Below are 17,849 nucleotides of genomic sequence, written 5' to 3'. Positions count from 1 at the left end.
AGAGCTTTGTTAATGAAGATACTACAAATATTACCACTGATCCAGAATTGATTGTTTTCAGCATATTCTCCTCTTCTGGATTTATCTTCTGGCCACTTTTTATTGTTGGAATAGAGGAGAGGTATAACTATTAAAATTCACTGTGATGAGGTCTCCTCAGTCCCCTCCAGGCTGAACAATCCAGGTGCTCTCCACACGCCTTCTCCTCAAGGCCTTCACCATCTTCACTGCCCTCCTCTGGACAATCTCTGATAGTTTAATACTTTTCAGCCTTTCATTCCCCAGTCAGACACTCTGATAGTTTAATACCTTTCTTTTCAGCCTTTCACTCCCCAGTCTGTCACTGCATCTGGGATTTTCCCATCCCAGGAGCAGAATCCAGCACTTCCCAATATTAAACTTCGTACAGAGGGTGATTGTCCATCTGATTTATTAAGCTCACTCTTCAGGCCCTCCTTGCCCTGGAAGGACCCAACAACTCCTCTGAGTTTTGCACCGTCTGCCAACTTGCTTATTTTCCCCTATAATTCCCGCACCGTTATCTTTTTACCCTCATTCCTGCCGTTCCCGACCGATGAGGGCCGGGAAGGGAACGAGGGCCTGAGGTGGCGCCTCCCCGCCTCCAGGGGGCGCCGCCAAGGGCGCAGCGGCCTCGGGGCGCGGCCATCGCGGTTCCCGTGGGCCTCAGCCGCTCTCCTTCCCGGCTCCTCCGCCGCCGCTGCCCCCTCCCTCAGCCATGCTGACCTCCCGAGCCCCGGCCCTGTGCACCGCGCTGCGGCGAGCAGCTCCCGGCGGCCTCGCTTCCTTCCATTCCTCCGCTCGGCGCTGCCGCGCCGCCCGCGTCGCTGTGGTGAGTAATGGAGGAGCGCAGGGCCGGGGCAGCGCTGAGGAGAAGCGTGCATTTATTTGTTTGGTTTGTTTGTTTGTTTGACTGTCTGGCTCTCCACAGCCACCCTCGGCCCTGCAGCCGGGGTCGCTCCGGCGGTGGGGCCGGTGCAGGGGAGGGCTCGGCGGGGCTGCGGCCTGGGAAAGCCTCGCCTGGTGGCTGCGACAGCTGGAAACCCTGGAGAGACGCTGAGTTTGAGAAGAGAGGGCTGCTTGCAGTTCAGAAAGTCGGAGGAAGCCAGACCAGGAGTGGGAAGCATGTAAAAATTGGTGTCTGTGTAGTTATTGTTGGCCTGGAGTTGATTTGGGAAGAACCACAGGATGGGTCAGGCTGGAAGGGAGCACAGTTAAACCAGGTCCAACCCCCTGCTCAAGCAGGGCCAGCCCAGAGCACGGGTTCTGGAATATCTTCAGTGAGGGACACTCTATACCCTCCTTAGACAATCTGTCCCAGTGCTCGGTCACTGCCCAGGAGAGAAGTTCTTAGGTTCATATGAAATTCTTAGGTTCACTTCCCTGATAGATTTTAAAAGGTTTAATAAAAGAAAATAAGAGACAAACAATAAAGTAAAAGGTTATAAATGGCCGGGTGCTTGGCATTCAGCCAAGAGCACACCTGCTGTTTTGGAGACACCCCTTAAATTCATCAGCCCCGTGCATATTCACAGACCCATCATACATTTTCAAACTTTTCTGTAAACTATTTTCCATATTCCAGGAACTGTTTTACATGGCCACTCCTTGAGTCGGCCGTTTTAGAGCATGTGTGTTTCTTGGCTGTAATTTTAATTTATTTTTCTTAATAGTCTTAATTTGGGCTGTGGTCTTCAATTTCCGCAGATGGTTGGTGTTGGTAGCTGGTATATCTGTAGCAGGTGTCTTCATTGGATATTATCTAACCAAGCAGGTGTTCACTTACTACAGAGACACTTTATCAGTTTATGTTACTCCTAAAGAAAACTATATCTAAAAAACCATTTCAGCACCACATATATAGTATCCACCCTAATATTTGTGAAAAGCCAGTACTGTAATATGTGTTTATAACAGTTCAGGTGGAACTTCCTTTGCATTAGTTTATGCCCATTCCTCTTGTCCCATTGCTGGGCACCTCCAAGCAGAGCCTGGTCCATCCTCTGAAACCCCCCGTTTAGATATTTGTACACATTAATGAGTTCTCTCATCTCCTCTCAGTCATCTCTTCTTGAAGCTGAAAGGCTGCCTCAGCCTTTCCCTGTGAGAGATTCCTCAGTCCCTCACTCATCCTCACTGCTCTCCACTGAACCCACTCCAGGAGTTCCATGTGTCCTTTGTGCTGAGGAGCCCAGGAGGATTTAACTTTAGTTTATAGTGTTTCTGGGTGAGGTACTGGCTGTGAATATATTTAAACTGAGTTATGCTTTTTGGCAGGAAGGGCATAAAACGTGTTACAAATACAGAAGAAAGCAAGAAGATGGAAGAGCTACAGATTGTCAAAGGAAAACACAGGCTGTAGATGGTGTCCCAAATGGACACACAGCTCTGGAACTCAGTGGACAGTTTTTGGAGCTTGAACTTTTCATAATCTAGACAGCATTAAACATAAAGGAATAAGCAGGCATTACCTGCATGAAGAAATCTGTTTGGGGCAGAATGCTGGTCCAAAAGGCTAAAAAGTAACCCAACAGGAATGCTGTCATTTTAGCAAGTCAGCTTTTTAAATAGAGCTGGGAAAATAAATGTAATTTTATATACTAGTGATGTAAATTTTTGTCTTTGGTAATAGTTTTGTTATCAAGCAGGTACTGAAATAACAGGGGAGTTTTTATATAGAAGAGTTTACAAAAATAATGTTACAGTATTTTGGTTTCACTGGGTTTCAAAAAAATATTAAAAGTGTTACTCACAGAGCATAACCTTAGCACAGTTGCTTGTTTATTCAGTCTAAACTCAGTTTATTGTTTGCTTATTCAGTCTAAACTAAATGAAAAATAAAAAGTTATGAAGTAAAAGACAGCTCTTAAATATCAGAACAGGAGTAACATGGACAGAAGAGCATTCATGTATCTTGCTCATTTGGTGAAGTGATGGTGATATTTGGTGAAGTGATGCCCATGCTAGCAGACAGCTGGATATTGTGATCTGAAAGTCCCTTCAAGTCTGACATTACTAGCTTTTTTCAGTTGTGAGTTTCTTTTCAATTGTGAGTTTCTGTTCATGTGTCTACGTTTAAAAGCTCTCAAGCTTCAAAAAAAAAAAAAAACTGAGGGAAAACCAGGAAGGAAGAGATTAAAGTAAAACAAAAATTAATAAAAAGATAAAAGAAAATTTACTTCCTTACTGGATTTTTTCTTTCAGAACAAAGAGCCAGACAAAAAGCCCCGAAGGAGTTCATCTGTATACTTTCAGGAACTTGAAAATCTTTGGATTTTTTTGCTTTTTTGTCATTCTTAAAATAGCTTTAAAAATATTTTTTTCTCCTCCTATTTTGTCAGATTCTCCACCTATGCAAGGGTAGCTGACTGCTTTGTGCCTTTTATTCTCTGGTGTGTATAAACAAAAGTAGTATTTCCACATTGTTAAAGAAAAGCATGGCTAATACAGTAGAATTGTATTACAGCATTGAAAGTTATTTAGCTGTTGATCTCTGATGCTCAGGTAAAATACAGCAGCAGGTAAAGCAGTTTATTTTAAGTGCCACTTCAAAGTGCATTTTTGTCCCTCTTCTGATTGATGTGCAGCTGGATGAGAAGGTGTTTCACATGGATGTGGACACTTCATAAGAAAGATGAATGACACTCAGAACAATCCACTGTGCACAATAAAAACATTCCTAAGGGTAACATGCCAGTTTATTAACTGTGCTATAAATGTATAAGCCAGGAAATAAATAGTGGTTATTTCTGAGCCCTGTGATGGGTTGCTATAAATAGGAAATGCCTGTTCTGCAGTGTGTCAAGTGGTGACACCAGTTCTAATAGTATAGTGTTCACTGGCGTAGTAAGAGCTTGCTTTTAAATTGTTGTTTGTTAACTATTTTTTTTAAATCTTGTGCAAGATCCTGTGGGGAGTTTTGTGTCAGCTGCAGTACTCTGTTGTTTTCTCACTGCAGGTCCTGTCTGGCTGTGGGGTCTACGATGGCACAGAAATCCACGAGGCATCAGCGTAAGTTGCTTTGTGGGACTGTGGGCTCCAAAAAAGTCTCCATTACATTGCAGCAGTTTGTTTAATTTATTTTTGCTGTCTCTGGCCATCAGAATTACCCTGAGAGATGAATGATGAAGTTTTCTCACAGCATAATTGTGAGCTCAGGCTGCATTCTTGTAGAACTCAGTGATTTTCCAAAGATGCAGCACCGTGCATGTGATACCAGAACAATGAGTCTGAGAGAGACTCTCTTCAGAAGTAGAAATTCAGAGTTCCAGATTCAGTCTCAGGAGAGTTAAATACAGACTTAATTTCAGAACCACTTGAGTTTTCCTGGGGCTAAATCTAACAGTAGAATTGTTAATACTTAAGTGGAATTAACTCTTGCTGTGAATTAATAAGAGATGTGTCACCTAGACCTAGATTAAATGTTAATGGCTATGTTAATTGTGGGATTCTTCCATAACACCTGGGGACTTGGAGAAAGGAAGCTTTTGTTCCTGGTTGCCTGCTTTGGTAGGATATGTGTTTTTCCTCATCTTTCAGTCAGTTTGTGGAGTATTTGTAGCAGATTTAGCAGTCAGATAAGCCTCTCCCTTAAAGTTTTCTTCATGTTGTATCCCCATTTTTGTAGTGTACTGGTACACCTGAGCCGTGGGGGAGCTGAGGTGCAGATGTATGCTCCAGATGTGCCTCAGATGCATGTCATTGACCACAGTAAAGGGCAGCCAGCTGAAGCTGAGTCAAGGTAAGTCTGTGATGTGTTAGGCATTCTTCACATATAGCAGCCTGCAATGGCTCTTGTAGCACTTGGCTGAATGCCTTTAGTGGCTTTATGCCTGCTGTGGTGGTTTTCTTGGAGAGAAGATTTTACATGAGTTTTCTGGGCTTGATTATATACAGTCTGTCAGTGCCTGTGTTTCCCAGCAGTAGCACTTCAGAACCATCAATAGCTTCAGTTACTAAATACCAGTGTTCTTGCTTCCTCCCTTCCTCACCCTCCTCTTCCTCTGCAAAACTTTATTTACACTGTTCTGTGTGCAAATGTTTAATTAATCACATTGTTTTGTTTCTGGTTCTTCAAGGAATGTTTTAGTGGAATCTGCAAGAATTGCTCGTGGAAAAATCACAAGCCTGGCTAAGCTCACTACAGCAGACCATGACGCTGTGATATTCCCCGGTGGATTCGGAGCTGCCAAAAACTTGTGAGTGCCACCTAAGCATCACATTCCGCAACTAAATAGTCACAATTAAATGTGCATAATCAGCCTGGCAGAGAGAAGGCTTTGGGATGATCTAATTGCAGCCGTTCAGTACCTGAAGGAAATGTGCAGAAAAGATGGAAAGAGACTTTTTACAAGGGTCTGGTGTGACAGTACAAGGGGGAATGGCTTCAAACTGAAAGAGAGTAGGTTTAGATGAGATATTAAGAAGCAGCTGCGTGCTGTAAGGATGGTGAGGCACTGGAACAGGTTGTCCAGAGAAGCTGTGGATGCCCCATCCCTGGCAGTGTTCAAAGCCAGGCTGGATGGAGCTCGGAGCAACCTGGTCAAGAGGGAGTTGTCCCTGCTTATGGCAGAGGGGTTGGAATGAGATGATCCTTAAGGTCCCTTCCAGCACAAACCATTCTGTCATTCTGTGAACCAAGATTCACACAATGAAATCCCTAAATGGCCTTATTTACTACATATGTAACTCCTAATTAATAAGGATAACTCCTTTCCAAGTCTTGTCATTGTCTTGTTTTAAATTCTCTGAGCAATGTTGATGAGATTTCAAGAGTTTACATAATGCATAAGAAGTCCTTTTACCTCCCCCTAGCGGTGTTTCTTTTTGGGTCAGAGGGAAGTGAAGGTGAAACTTGAATGATTTCAGGTGCTTGTAGTGTTACTATTCTATTTCTTCCTCTCTGCCTATCAAAAAATCCCCTGTTGCTTTATAATTATAAAACAACAGCTGGCTCAAAAAAAGGAAACAAAAAGTGTTAGCCATGTGGAATACTGATTATCTTGCTATTGAGATGCTTTTTTGTTGGCTTGGAGAAATCTGAATGTTACTTCCCTTTTCTTCTTTCATACTTTTCTTCTTTGAAAAGATTGCTGTTCAACTTCTTAGTAATCCTAGAAAGCTGATTTGATAATTCTCATTTTGAGATGCTTTTATTAAATAAGGGACTTTCTGGCAGACCAAAGCCTTAGAAGAAAGACATTTTGGCTAAAGCATTGATGGTCATCTACAGAGTGTTTTTAACCAATTTTTTCGTATCTGTTAAGTTAGGGTTGATCCTGTGGAGCCAGTTTCACAGCAGATAGGCAAATATCTCCGTTTGTAGGTTTATGCTGAGCTTTGTGTAAGTTTCTTGTTATGACAGATCTACCTTTGCTGTTGATGGGAAGGATTGCAAGGTGAACAGAGAAGTTGAGCGAGTCCTGAAAGACTTCCACAAAGCAGGCAAACCTATTGGGTACGTATGTGAGTTGGATGGCATTTGTTTGAAAGTGTGAGCTTGGAGACAACCTGTGTTTTGTTGAAATGTGCAGCTGTTGTTGTTGGAACTGGAAAAAGTATCTTGTGTTTTTATCATTTGTAGCCTGTTTTTAAAATGCTTTTTTCAAGATGTGTGTGTGTTGATGTTTGTCAAAGGAGGGGCTGAGGAAATGCTGAGGGGAAGTTGCCTTGTGGTGTATCTCAGATTTTCAAGGCTGTGTCCATTTGAATCTTGTCAGTTGTGAGCAAGTTCTGGAATAATGCCATTGTAGAATTGCTCTTACAATTCTTTCTGTTGCAGCCTGTGCTGCATTTCTCCAGTGCTGGCAGCAAAGGTGCTTTCTGGTGCTGAGGTAACTGTGGGCCACGAAGAAGAGGAAGGGGGCAAGTGGCCTTATGCTGGGACTGCAGGAGCCATCAAAGAGCTGGGAGCAAAGCACTGTGTGAAAGAAGTAACCATATCCTTTCCTGGTAATTTCCATGTTGGGAGACAGTTTAGAAATGTGTCATTAAAGGAATGAACACATGTAGGATCTGTGCTTTTCCACATAGATTTTCATGGGAATGTGCAGTGGGTAACAGATAGCAGTGGTGCAGTGCAGGGTTAGAAAATCTCCTGTACACAGCTGTGTAACTACTGCTCTGTAACTACACACTGGGAGTTAGAAGTTGTACTCAATCAGCTGCCTTGGACACCCAGTAATACTCTTAAGTGCTGGATGAATTTGCACATAAAACTGGTGTGAGTTACAGCTGGTCATTTCTCTTTGAGATTTTTCTTATTTTCCAGAAGTCTAATGCTGCAGACTGTACTCAGAGACATTTTACTACCATCAGTGAATTTTGTAGTTTTTTTTCTGTTTCTGGTGTTTCCACAGGTTTCTCACACAGCATTTGTATTTCTGGCAAAAATACCTTGTCATAGCTTGGATAGTATTACATATTTGGAGGAAGTTTTTATAGGTTAGTGGAGCTGTGAGGTTTTGTCAGTGCTGCTTCATTTTGCAGGCAGCAACTGCAAGTGCTGTGTTCTCCTTAACTCCTTTTTACGAAGCTCATGTGGATACAAAAAATAAGGTGGTGACCACCCCAGCGTTTATGTGTGAAACAGCATTACACCATATCTTTGATGGCATTGGGGCAATGGTAAAGAATGTGCTAAAACTAACTGGCAAATAAAATCAGAAATGTTTAAATTTAGGACATAGTATCAAACATATCATGGACCAATGGAGACATTTGCACCTGCTTGTCCAGTTCACAGTCTAGTGAATGCTGATATGAAGCTGATTGATTCCCAGCTGCAGGATTTTCTGTGCCTTTTTGAGAGAGAAGGATTGCAGAGGACAAGGAGCCTGGCCTGAGACAGAGAGCATTTTCTTGAGCTTTTCCATCTGGAGAGAGCTGACTGGATGTGTTCAAAAACAAAGTCTTCCCAACACACCAATGTCAAACCAATTCTGAGGGCGAAAAGAGACTCAAGGCGCTTTCAGAAGCTGAGGGTAAATGTGTTGTAGGGATTTGGCACGTGGCAACATGCCTAGTGGATGAAGAATGGGAGCAGAGAGGATTGAATGCATGGTTCAAGGTGCCTAAGCTCAGGCCTGTGTCTGGGAACTAACAGCCAGGGTCATCTGTTGAGGGAAAACACATCTTCTACATCTTAATTTAACTCAGTATTAAAGAAAAAATTTTGGTTCCATTTTGAATTCTGCTCTCACAGAGAAACACCAGTCAGCAGCAGGACACAGCTGCCACAACAGTAGCACTTTGAAAAACCCATCCATTGGCCCATTATAGTTTTAAAAGGTCTTGAAATGAAGAAGAAAATAATATCTGCTGACATGACGCACAACTCTTAAGGACAACACCCCTGTTAAAGCTGTTTGTATGACAAGTAGTGAATGGAATAAACAATCTCGAATTATCATAACTTCCTCTGCTTTAGGGCAATAAAGCTTTCTCTGAGAAGCATTATTGAATGTCTGGAATAATGATGTATAAATAAATAAATTTCTGCCTTTATCTTAACCTTGTCCTTTCATTTTTGTTTGGGAGCTGCCTTTGATAACTTACACTAGTACTTACATTAGTACATTTTAGTAGTTTTTCTGCTTTTCAGTTCACCAATTTTCTATATTTTTTCTATATAGAATCCAGCAGAATCTTCTTCACCTCTTCCAAGTTTTTTGCACCTTTCTATCGAGCAAGACACAACATTTCTCAAACAAACAAGCAAAATGACACCCCTTACCTTGGATTAAAGTTTCTCTTCCATGACTTACTTCCTAAAGTGGACCCATATTTTCAAGGGAGAATTGTGTGCTTCATAAATGAATCTCCAAGCCTTAGATTGAGTTGGTGTATGGCAAATGCCATTTCTGGCTGAATACTTGCCAGGGGCGTGGGGTGACATTGGGGCAAGCAAAGAGAAGCTTGAGTGTGAGTGTTGGGCATGCTTAGGGTTCAGGGAATAAGCATTTTTGCTTCTGGAGCCTCCTAATGATTAATTTTTGGTCACCAAAAGAAAAAAATCACATTTGGATTTAGAAGGTTTGCATTTGTACTTCAGTGCTGGCACTGTTTTCTTGGTGGATTTTAGATTCCCTGTGCAGATCACCGACTCCAGTGAGGTTACAAAGGAATCACACAGACACTAAGTCATTGTGAAAGTTGGTATGGTTCATAACGTGCATTTTGGACATTTCTGTGAAAACTTTTTTGCTTATACATGAAATTCATAAGGAAATTTTCAGTATCAAGTTGGTAAGAACCAGAATTTAAAACACTGCCACTCTATAATACAGTGCAAAAACACCCCTTCATGACCTTCACTTGTACAAAGTGGTTATTTTTAGGATCAATTTTATACACAGAGGCTTAGCAGAGGATGGGAGGTCATTGTTCATATAAAATGTAATAACATTTTAAAGTGCATGTGTTTCCCACATCTGCAGGAGGTTTAAAAGAAATGTGCTAAGAGAATATCACGCAACAGAAATGGCATTGAAATCCCCAGGGTAGAAGGGCAGCTGTGCCTGTGTTAACAGCGCCTTCCTCTGCTGCAAGAGCTCACCTCTGGGTTAAACCTTCCCATGAACTCCCTCACCACAGCAGGGCTGAGGGCTGGAATTTAAGGTTTCTCAAATCTACAGTTCCTAGTCAGTGGAGCTGTGGTGTGGCACAAAGCTTCCTTAGATGCTCAATCTTCAGATTCAGGTGCCTTGAGAAAAAAGATGATCATTTGAAGAAATTGCTGTTGCCATCAGTGAGCAGCTGTGGGAAGTTGGTGGTTGGATCATCCAGATGGTGCGTCTTTACAGTTCTCAACTCTTTTTACCCTTCTTTTTTAATTTCTCTGACAGAGAATGGGGTTTTTTTAAGGGAGAATTGCCTTTCATTTATAAAATTCTCTCTAATTTCCCAGTAATGTGTTGAATAGAAACCTCTGATAACATATTTTTCAAGCATTTGGTGGTGCGGGTTTTTTTGGTTGTCTTTGTTAAGTGTTTTTTTGTTTTGGTTTTCATTTTTGGTTATCAGAAGAAACTTGTTTTAACTCTGATGGAAGATGTAGGATTGTCATCTTGGCTTTCAGCCAGTGTAAATTTGGAGGGAAATTCCACATGCATTTAGAGATTATTATTAGAGATTTATCTGCAAAGCTGGGATTTTCCTTTCCTTCCATGGGGCGGATTGGAACTGGTGAGGGGTTTGCTACTTTGAGCCAACTGGGCAGGAATTTATGATTAATATGTTTTGCTAAATGCTACCAGAAATAAGAAGTGAAACAGGCTTCTTGAAGCCTCCACCAGGAGTCATGCAATACCTGGCTTATGGATTCCTGACGTTTCTTATCTTTTGGGAAGCATTTAAGAGCTTTGTGCTGCTGTAAGGAAATTGTAATAATTGTTTATCCTGCTCGAGTTGCTTTTCTAGTGCTTGCAGGGGTGGAAGGAGCTGCTGCCTTTCAGCTGTGATTCTGCCTGTCCCTTTTTGCCTCGTTGATGTTTACACACAAACCCCGTTTTATGAAAGGTTTCTCTGCTGGTTGTTGCTTTGTTCACAGATTTGGCAGTGGTGCTTTTCTCTTCTAAAAGGAGAAACAGGAGTCGGGGTTTGAGAAGCCCGTTTTTGTTTTTTACCCTTTGGTTTGTGGCTACAACAGGCACTTTTTTGGGGAATAGAAAGCCAGCAGATGGCACTTGGAGAACAACGTTCTGTGCACGGTTCCACTTACCCAGGGACAATGTGTGACAGCTGGAACGTGGGACAGTTCTGTAGGGCAGGTTTTTTTGATATTTTGGACCCATACGGAGAATAAAACAAATATTTCTTCCTCCCAGCTTCACAATAATAGATAGGACATCCAATTCCATTGCTATAAATGCATTTGTTCTGCTGTGTTGTTAAGATTCATTTCTTCAGCACAGTTATTTATCCCCCTGAAAATATAGTAGCAAATGCACACCATTTAAGCTCTAGCTCCTTCCTGTGATATAGATATCTTGGGAAAAAATGAAGTGTCATATAAAGTCATAAAGGTAAACAGTGAGGTTTGGGTTTTTTTGATAGAGATGGGTTTTTTTGTTTTATTTTCTTGTTTGGGTTTTATTTAAACACTAGTGGTGTTATGACCAATGTGACCGAAAATGAAGGTTTATAGGGAAGGACTTTTATCAGGCCTAGAAATATCCCTGGAAGAAAACACACTGTTTATTGAAGTGTCTGTGGCTTTGCAAGCTAGCAGTATTTCATACGTGAATATGCACTTTTAATTATTTTCAGGGTGGGAACTTAGATAATCCTCCACCTGCAAATAGTTAAGAGTTGCCTGCATTCCGGGGCTGGAGTCTTTTGTTTGACCTGGTTTTCTTCTTGCTGTGGCTTCAAATGCCCGAGGGGAAGTTTGCTTATGGAATGGGTGAGCCTTAGCCCTCAGGAGAATTAAGGAGCTGATTTTTGGTTATTTTCTCCAGGGTGATTCCAGTGGTGGCCAACATCTCTGCAGAAAAAGAGAGAGAGGGGAAGAGAAGGGGCTAAACTGGGACTATCTCAAAGGGTGAAACAGAAGTTGCAGTGAAGATTGCAGCACCAATAGCAACGTGATTTCCTGCTGTGTATTTAAAAATAATCACCTTTCTTGCTTGTTTTCAGTATTTTTCAGTACTTTGTTCCACTTTTGAGTGTCAGGCTATGGAATGACTGCCCTCAGGCTAAGCTGATTTAAAGGTGAGAATTCCAGTCTAGTGGAAGGTGTCCCTGCCCATGGCAGGAGGTTGAACTGGATGATTTTTAAGGCCCTTTCCAACCCAAACCATTGTAAGATTTTATGATTCTGCATCAAATGTGTCCACATTAATTTCCTGCTGATGTTCTCTATGGGCCATTTCTCCTGCATCACATGAAACTAAAGGGAGCTGACAGAGGAAAGCATTAACCAGTTAACCTGGCCTCACTGTAAACTTAGAAAAACATGCTCAAACTAACTCCTTGTTATCTCTTACTAGTGTCACTGCCAATATTGAAAAAAAAAATCATTTTTACAGCCATTCTTTGGCAATAATGATGTCCAAAGACCTCTTAAAAATTTCTTTAATATAACATATAATCAGCCATATGCTTCTGCCATATGGAATATGTAGGTGTGGGCCACCAAGGTACTGCAAGTGAGAGAAGTGGAGATTACTCCTTAAATGTGTGCATAGTTTTTGTGCTCCTGAGTTTTCAAAGCAATCCCTCTCGCTTCCAAGGAAACTCTGGAAGACACAAGAACTGGGCACAGTCCAGACTGTGTGCTCCTCACGTTCTGCACAGTGAGGGAACTTTCAAGACAGACACTTCCTGTGTCATCACCCAGCCAAGGAAGGACAGCTCAAGGTCTGCTGGTCACTGAAACCTTCTCTTGCAGGGAATTGGAATGGTGGTTGTAGATAACCACTGGGAATGGCATGAAGTACAGCTCTGGGTAAATAATAAACAGGGATGTTTAAAGATCTCAAGTGCTGCTGCAAATCTGAGTCATAAAAAAGGAGAGTTGTAAACAACATTTAGAGGTCACCCAGGCCCTTCTGTAGCCACACAGCTCACACTTGTCAGTGGAGGTGCTCACACAGCACAGAGCAGCACACAGAAATCACAGCAATAATTAAATTTAAGAACAGATGGATGATACAACAAGGAAATAAATGTTATTTTCCCAACAACAGCACAGTATGTGGACTCAAGTATAAAACTTTTATGCCATGTGAAGCATTTTAAAAAACATGAAAGCATCAGAGTCTTATTCATATCATGGCTTTACAAACCAATTTTAATGTGCTTGATTTACAGGTGATAATCTATTAACACCAATTTTTTCAGTAACTTTTCACAACACTGAGTCCTACAATTTTTTTTTGGGGTAAAGTTGGTAGAAATTAAATAATATATAGTCTAGCCTATATGTTTATACTGGGCCTATTACAAAAACCTTTTAGCTCCATACACAATACACTGGATTTGTCTGTGTTCTTGTGCAGTTATTGCAAGGGTTTTTATTTCAAAATACACTCTGAGAATGAATACATTAGTCCATTTACATGATTGAACTTCTAATATTTTTCAGTTTAGGACCCAGAAATTATGATGCTGATAGAATAAATGCCCAAGACTGTGTCAAGCAGTAGCTAGGAAGTTTCTCCTGCTGTTGGCACAAAACAAAGTGAGGAATCTTGACTCAGGTTTTGATCTGTCAACAATGCCAGCTGGAAAAAATTGCACTGCTTCAGCTTTCTCCCCCTAAAGCAGGAATGACCCTTTTCCAGCTGTGCTGTAAAGGGATTCCTGTAAAAGACTCTGGTTTGGGGCTGAAATTGCAAGGTTGCTTTAGCCATGCAGATGTTACTGAAATGGATTTCCTTGTGTTTTAGTTTTCTTCTACTTTGTTGGAGGTTACTGGGAAAAAAAAGGCAGCAGAAATTCTCTCTCTATTCCAGCAATAAAGGTGCATCTGGGCTCTGCAGAAGGACCCTGTGCTACCACTCTGGATTCCTTAAATGCAATTTTAAGACTATTTGCATATTTGGTTTTGCAATTAACATAACCTATTTACACAACAGTTTACATCACAAACCTATTTACGTTACATCTTCAGTGACCTCTCAGTACCTGGTGGGCAGGGATGCCAGTGGAGCAGGGCAGGTGGAAAGCAGCATCCTGCAGTGTCCTGGGGGAATCACTTCGAGGAGGACTGGAGGCTGCTGCAGGTGGCTCTTGGGGTTGGTTCTGTCCTTTAGCACTGAGCACAGCCCTGCCAGGGCTCCTCTGGGTCCTTGCAGCTCAGCTCTTGCTCCTGCCCTTGCACCACTCATGCCCTGGCTCAGCCTCTTCTCCCCATCTCTGGCCAAGAAACCCAGCACAGCAATTTTTGGCAGGCAAAAGAGATTGGCATCACTAAGTGCAATAATTTGGAAAATGCCATGAAATTCCTCCTCCATCTTCATTTGTTTGCTCCAGATCCTCATTCTTAAAATTCTTGCTTTTAAGGAAACAGGAACTGCCTGGCCTGTGTTCTTATGCCATAAGCTAAGTGTATTGTGTGTAGTAATACATTTCTGATAGTCCTTTCTTCTCAAAGGATGAGACAGAAAAATAATTTAGGAAAAAAAAAGAAGAGAAAAAGTAATTATAAACTAGGTGTGGGAATATTTTTGTTTTGGTTGGGTTTTTGTTTGTTTGTTTGTTTTTTGCTATTTCAACTTTCTTTTGTGACTCTTGTCAAATTTCTTTCCGTACTCAAAAAGTATGGAAACACCTTTTTAATTCCATAAAAGTGGAGAAAAATGCTGTTCTTAGTATGTAATTAGTATAGGCTAAATCAGCATTCATACAGTGCCTGTTGATCTAGAAGGGATGATAGGAAGAGCTGTGTGACTGATGTGGGGAGGGAAAAGGGAGAAATTTGGGCAGAGGGAGAAGTTTTAGATGTTTTATGTACAGTGTAACTGGAAGGTACCTGGGATGAAATAAAAACCCAAAATCTGGCCATAGTTTAGAAAAGAAAGGCTAAAGGAAAAAGTTTAAGGAAAAGGAAAAGGCAAAAGGAAAAGGAAAAGGCAAAAGGAAAAGGAGAAGAGAAAGGAGGGGAGGATGTTGTTAAAGGAAGAAGACAGCCAAGTTACACCTGCACCTCCAAAAAGAAATCCATCTCCATTGGCTAAAGGATGCGACTTTGTCTTTTTTGATGTGGCTGTCAGTGCTATGATTAAGGAATTTTATAATTCCAGTCTGCATTTTTGCTACATACATGCACTATGTGGGAATGCAATTAGCAAAGCTAGAGCAAATTATTTCAGGATGTGCTGTTTCCACATCCCTTTGCCTTTGTGGCACCCTTTGCAAAAAGGGAAGTTTGCTCCAAAAACGCACTGGCTCCTGCTTTGTTTTCAGCTGTGACGTAAAGCATAGACTTTAGCTTACAAACTGGATATGGTTTGAAGTTCTTGCTCCTGACAGATTGTTTTTTCCCTGGCAGCTGTCTGGACCGGGGCACTGCTGGCAAGGGAATTTGTCTCCAGTCTCTCTCTGCCTGCTGATCCTTCAGAGCCGTGTCTGGGTACGTGCAAGGGCCCGTATCCTCATACACAGCTGGCTCCAAAATGCTGAGATTCTTTAACTGAGCTGCCACCCTGGGGGGATGTAAAGATGTAGGTGTGGCTCTGAGGGACACGGTTGTTAATGGTGGACTTGGCAGGGCTGAGTTAAGTGTTGGATTCGATGAACTTTTCCAGCCTCAACTATTCTGGGATTCCACATTTCCTGAGAAATGCTGGGCTGCTTAAGTGGCTATTAAATTTTTAGAACTCATAGAGTCCTTGAGATAAGGGCAGGCAGTCTGGACTTTTAGGGCCAACAAAACTACACAGATGTCACCTTTTAAACCTTCTGATTGCAGAGGAGCCTCTTTAACTGTAGGAAAAACTGGAATACAAATAAAGAATTTTATAGACCGAGCAATTGCTCCCATCAGGGTTTTTGGTTTTATTTCAAGTTTTTATTTGTAATCAAATTGTGTCTTGAAAAATACACAAAATCTGAGACAGACATTTGAAGGAGAGGACACAAAAAGACAGCCACAGTGTGTACAATTCTTATAGTCAAATTTCTCTGTGCAGTTGGAGCCCCTCTGTTCCACTGAGCTGCTCTGTATGCAGGGTAGCCAAATATCAGCTGAGCTTCCATCAGCACCAGCACAGGCCGTGTGTGGGATTTTGTTTCTGTTCCCCACCATGGAGAAAGGGCCTTTAGTTAAGAAATTCAAAGGTTACTGTCTCCTTTATGTCCACTTTAAGCTCTGATTTATTCTGTCCCTTCCTTGCAGAAACAATCTTGTCTCTCCATTGGACAAAAAAAAAAAAAAAACAAGGTGCAACTGTTCCAGGTGGAATGACTTTGTGTGCATCCTCGTGAATCATTCCTCCTGCCCCTCCTTCAGCAGGAGGGATGTGTTCAGTCACTGCTGACGACCAGTTCTGCTCTCTGGATGCTTTTTGGTTGTGAAACAAGGTAGTGGCAATTCTGGCCTGAAAAAAGCTTCTGCACTTCCTCCACATTGTTTGTACACAGGATCCTTTCGACCCAGGTTTTGCACAGGACACCTCTGCTACTGAATCGAACATTTCCAGAAATAAACCCATTTAGTTTGTATAGGTATCAGTTACAATGATTCTGGTGAGTTTTTAAATATTTTTTTCCCCTCCAAGAGTACTGTTTTTAAAGGAGTAACATTGTCACAGTAACGATTTCTCATTGCACAGTTCTAGCTTAAGAATCCAGCTTTGCCATATGTAATGACAAAAAAAGATAACACTGAATTCAGCCTTCTGAATTTTTTGGCTTATTTAGCAGTGGATTCTGTAGTAATACATCACTTCCTTCCTCTATGTGGATATTTTTTGAACTTCTACCCACTTTCTCAGCCAGCCTCACTCTTCTGCTGAAGAAATACTACATTTCTTGTGGAAAAAAAGGGTTCTTACTGATAGCCCATGACGCTTAGGAGTGAAAAAAGAAGCTGAAGTTCCACAGAATGAAGTTTCACAAAGTTTCCATCCTTACATTTCACTAAATGGGAGTATCTTCCTACTTCTAGTTTTTGTCTGACGCAGAGGGTAGCTGCCCCCACTCCTCCTTTCAGTTGTCTTGAGGGAGAGCAGATGAGAGGCAAAAATCCCACCAGGATCAGCTACAACCTGATCCTGGAGATTTGTGAGCCTTTGATCCTGTCATGAGAGCAAACCCACACAATCCAAAATAAACTGTGTATCCTGGCAGCACTAAAAGTGGGCTCCAAGAAACAAATGCAAAAGCAGATTTGCCACCTCAGAGTTTTGCTGCCCTCGGTTTTTTGGAACACCGGGATGTGGGATGTAAACACCCAATGCTTGTTCTGTTCTCAGCTCTTGGTGCTTCTCTCCTGTGGCTCTGGAGCAGGTGTCACACTGACCCCACAGACCTGTCCTGCCCACAAAGGTCCTCTGGGCAGGAGAACTTCCCAAATTCAAGGTTGGCTTCCCCTCTTACAAGTGCCAAAGCCCCAGGGGGACCAGGAGGAGGAAAGAGAGGAGAAGCATAGCCAGACATGGCACATTCGTGGGGCTTCCAGAGGGAATCTGATTCTGCTCTGAAAAATTAAAAGAGAGAAAGTCAGCACGACGTGACGGCTTGACAAAAATGCGTATTACAAGTTTGCGTGACACATTTTACATGAATGCTTTTTTAAAACAATGGATTCAGGCTCATTTTCAAACTTCTCCTTTTGTGTGTCTGTACAGAGTCCAGACAAAACAGTCTCAAGGTACTGGGACAAATAATTTTTTTCTTTTTCATAGAAAAGGTGCAGAAACTCAGCAACAATGTCTGCAGCTTTTCTGGATGGCTGAGAATCCTTGTTTAAAATCCTGACAGAAAAGCAGCAACCAGCCAGCTGTTTAGTGGGAGCTGCCCCATGGCAGGGGGTAGGACCTGGGTGATCTTGGGATGCCTTCCAACCTAAGCCATTCTAGGATGTTAGGATAAAAATACATTTTCATTCTTCCTACTCAGGGCCTGAGACAGATGTTTTGATTAAGAGTCCATAAATAATGGTAATAAATATAAAAAATATCTGGGTCACACATACTTTAGGTGGTAGCAGCACTGTGTGCCACTCTTGGTACAAAACCCACAGTGTGGACACAGGGCACAAATCACCCTTAGCACAGGTGGTACCTTCAACCTGTGCTGGATGTAGAACACAAGTTAAAAGAGATTTTTGACCCCTGACTTAAAAAGAAGATTTTTTTTCCTGTAATTGTTCCAAGTCCTTCTCT

General features: G+C 41.9%; 2 protein-coding genes across 2 annotated transcripts in view; one reads left to right on the top strand and one right to left on the bottom strand.

The window, feature by feature from the left end:
• The first annotated feature begins 630 nt into the window (after positions 1–630).
• GATD3 (glutamine amidotransferase class 1 domain containing 3) lies at positions 631–8,529 on the top strand. The gene is made up of 7 exons (XM_014876838.2): positions 631–850; positions 3,977–4,029; positions 4,646–4,759; positions 5,097–5,216; positions 6,383–6,475; positions 6,800–6,956; positions 7,549–8,529. The coding sequence occupies exons 1-7, from the start codon at positions 737–739 to the stop codon at positions 7,675–7,677; spliced, it is 780 nt and encodes a 259-aa protein (XP_014732324.1). The 5' UTR covers positions 631–736; the 3' UTR covers positions 7,678–8,529.
• A 6,981-nt stretch (positions 8,530–15,510) lies between these two features.
• Positions 15,511–17,849, bottom strand: part of LOC106853528 (myelin-oligodendrocyte glycoprotein-like) — a 31,856-nt gene continuing 29,517 nt past the window's right edge. Inside the window, exon 7 of the mRNA XM_014876830.2 lies at positions 15,511–17,161. Coding sequence (XP_014732316.1) covers positions 17,058–17,161 — 104 coding nt within the window. The 3' untranslated portion in view covers positions 15,511–17,057. The remainder of the gene's footprint in view (positions 17,162–17,849) is intronic.

This window comes from Sturnus vulgaris, chromosome 2, assembly GCF_052056855.1.
Source record: "Sturnus vulgaris isolate bStuVul1 chromosome 2, bStuVul1.hap1, whole genome shotgun sequence".
Lineage (NCBI taxonomy): Eukaryota > Metazoa > Chordata > Aves > Passeriformes > Sturnidae > Sturnus > Sturnus vulgaris.
Note: the sequence above shows the minus strand (reverse complement) of the source record. Positions and strands in the feature narration are given on the sequence as shown.

Coding starts and splice junctions, on each gene's coding strand:
- GATD3 (XM_014876838.2), top strand. CDS start 737: ATGCTGACCTCCCGAGCCCCGGCCCTGTGCACCGCGCTGCGGCGAGCA. Junction 4,760..5,096: donor CCAGCTGAAGCTGAGTCAAG/GTAAGTCTGTGA, acceptor TGGTTCTTCAAG/GAATGTTTTAGTGGAATCTG. Junction 6,476..6,799: donor AAAGCAGGCAAACCTATTGG/GTACGTATGTGA, acceptor TTTCTGTTGCAG/CCTGTGCTGCATTTCTCCAG.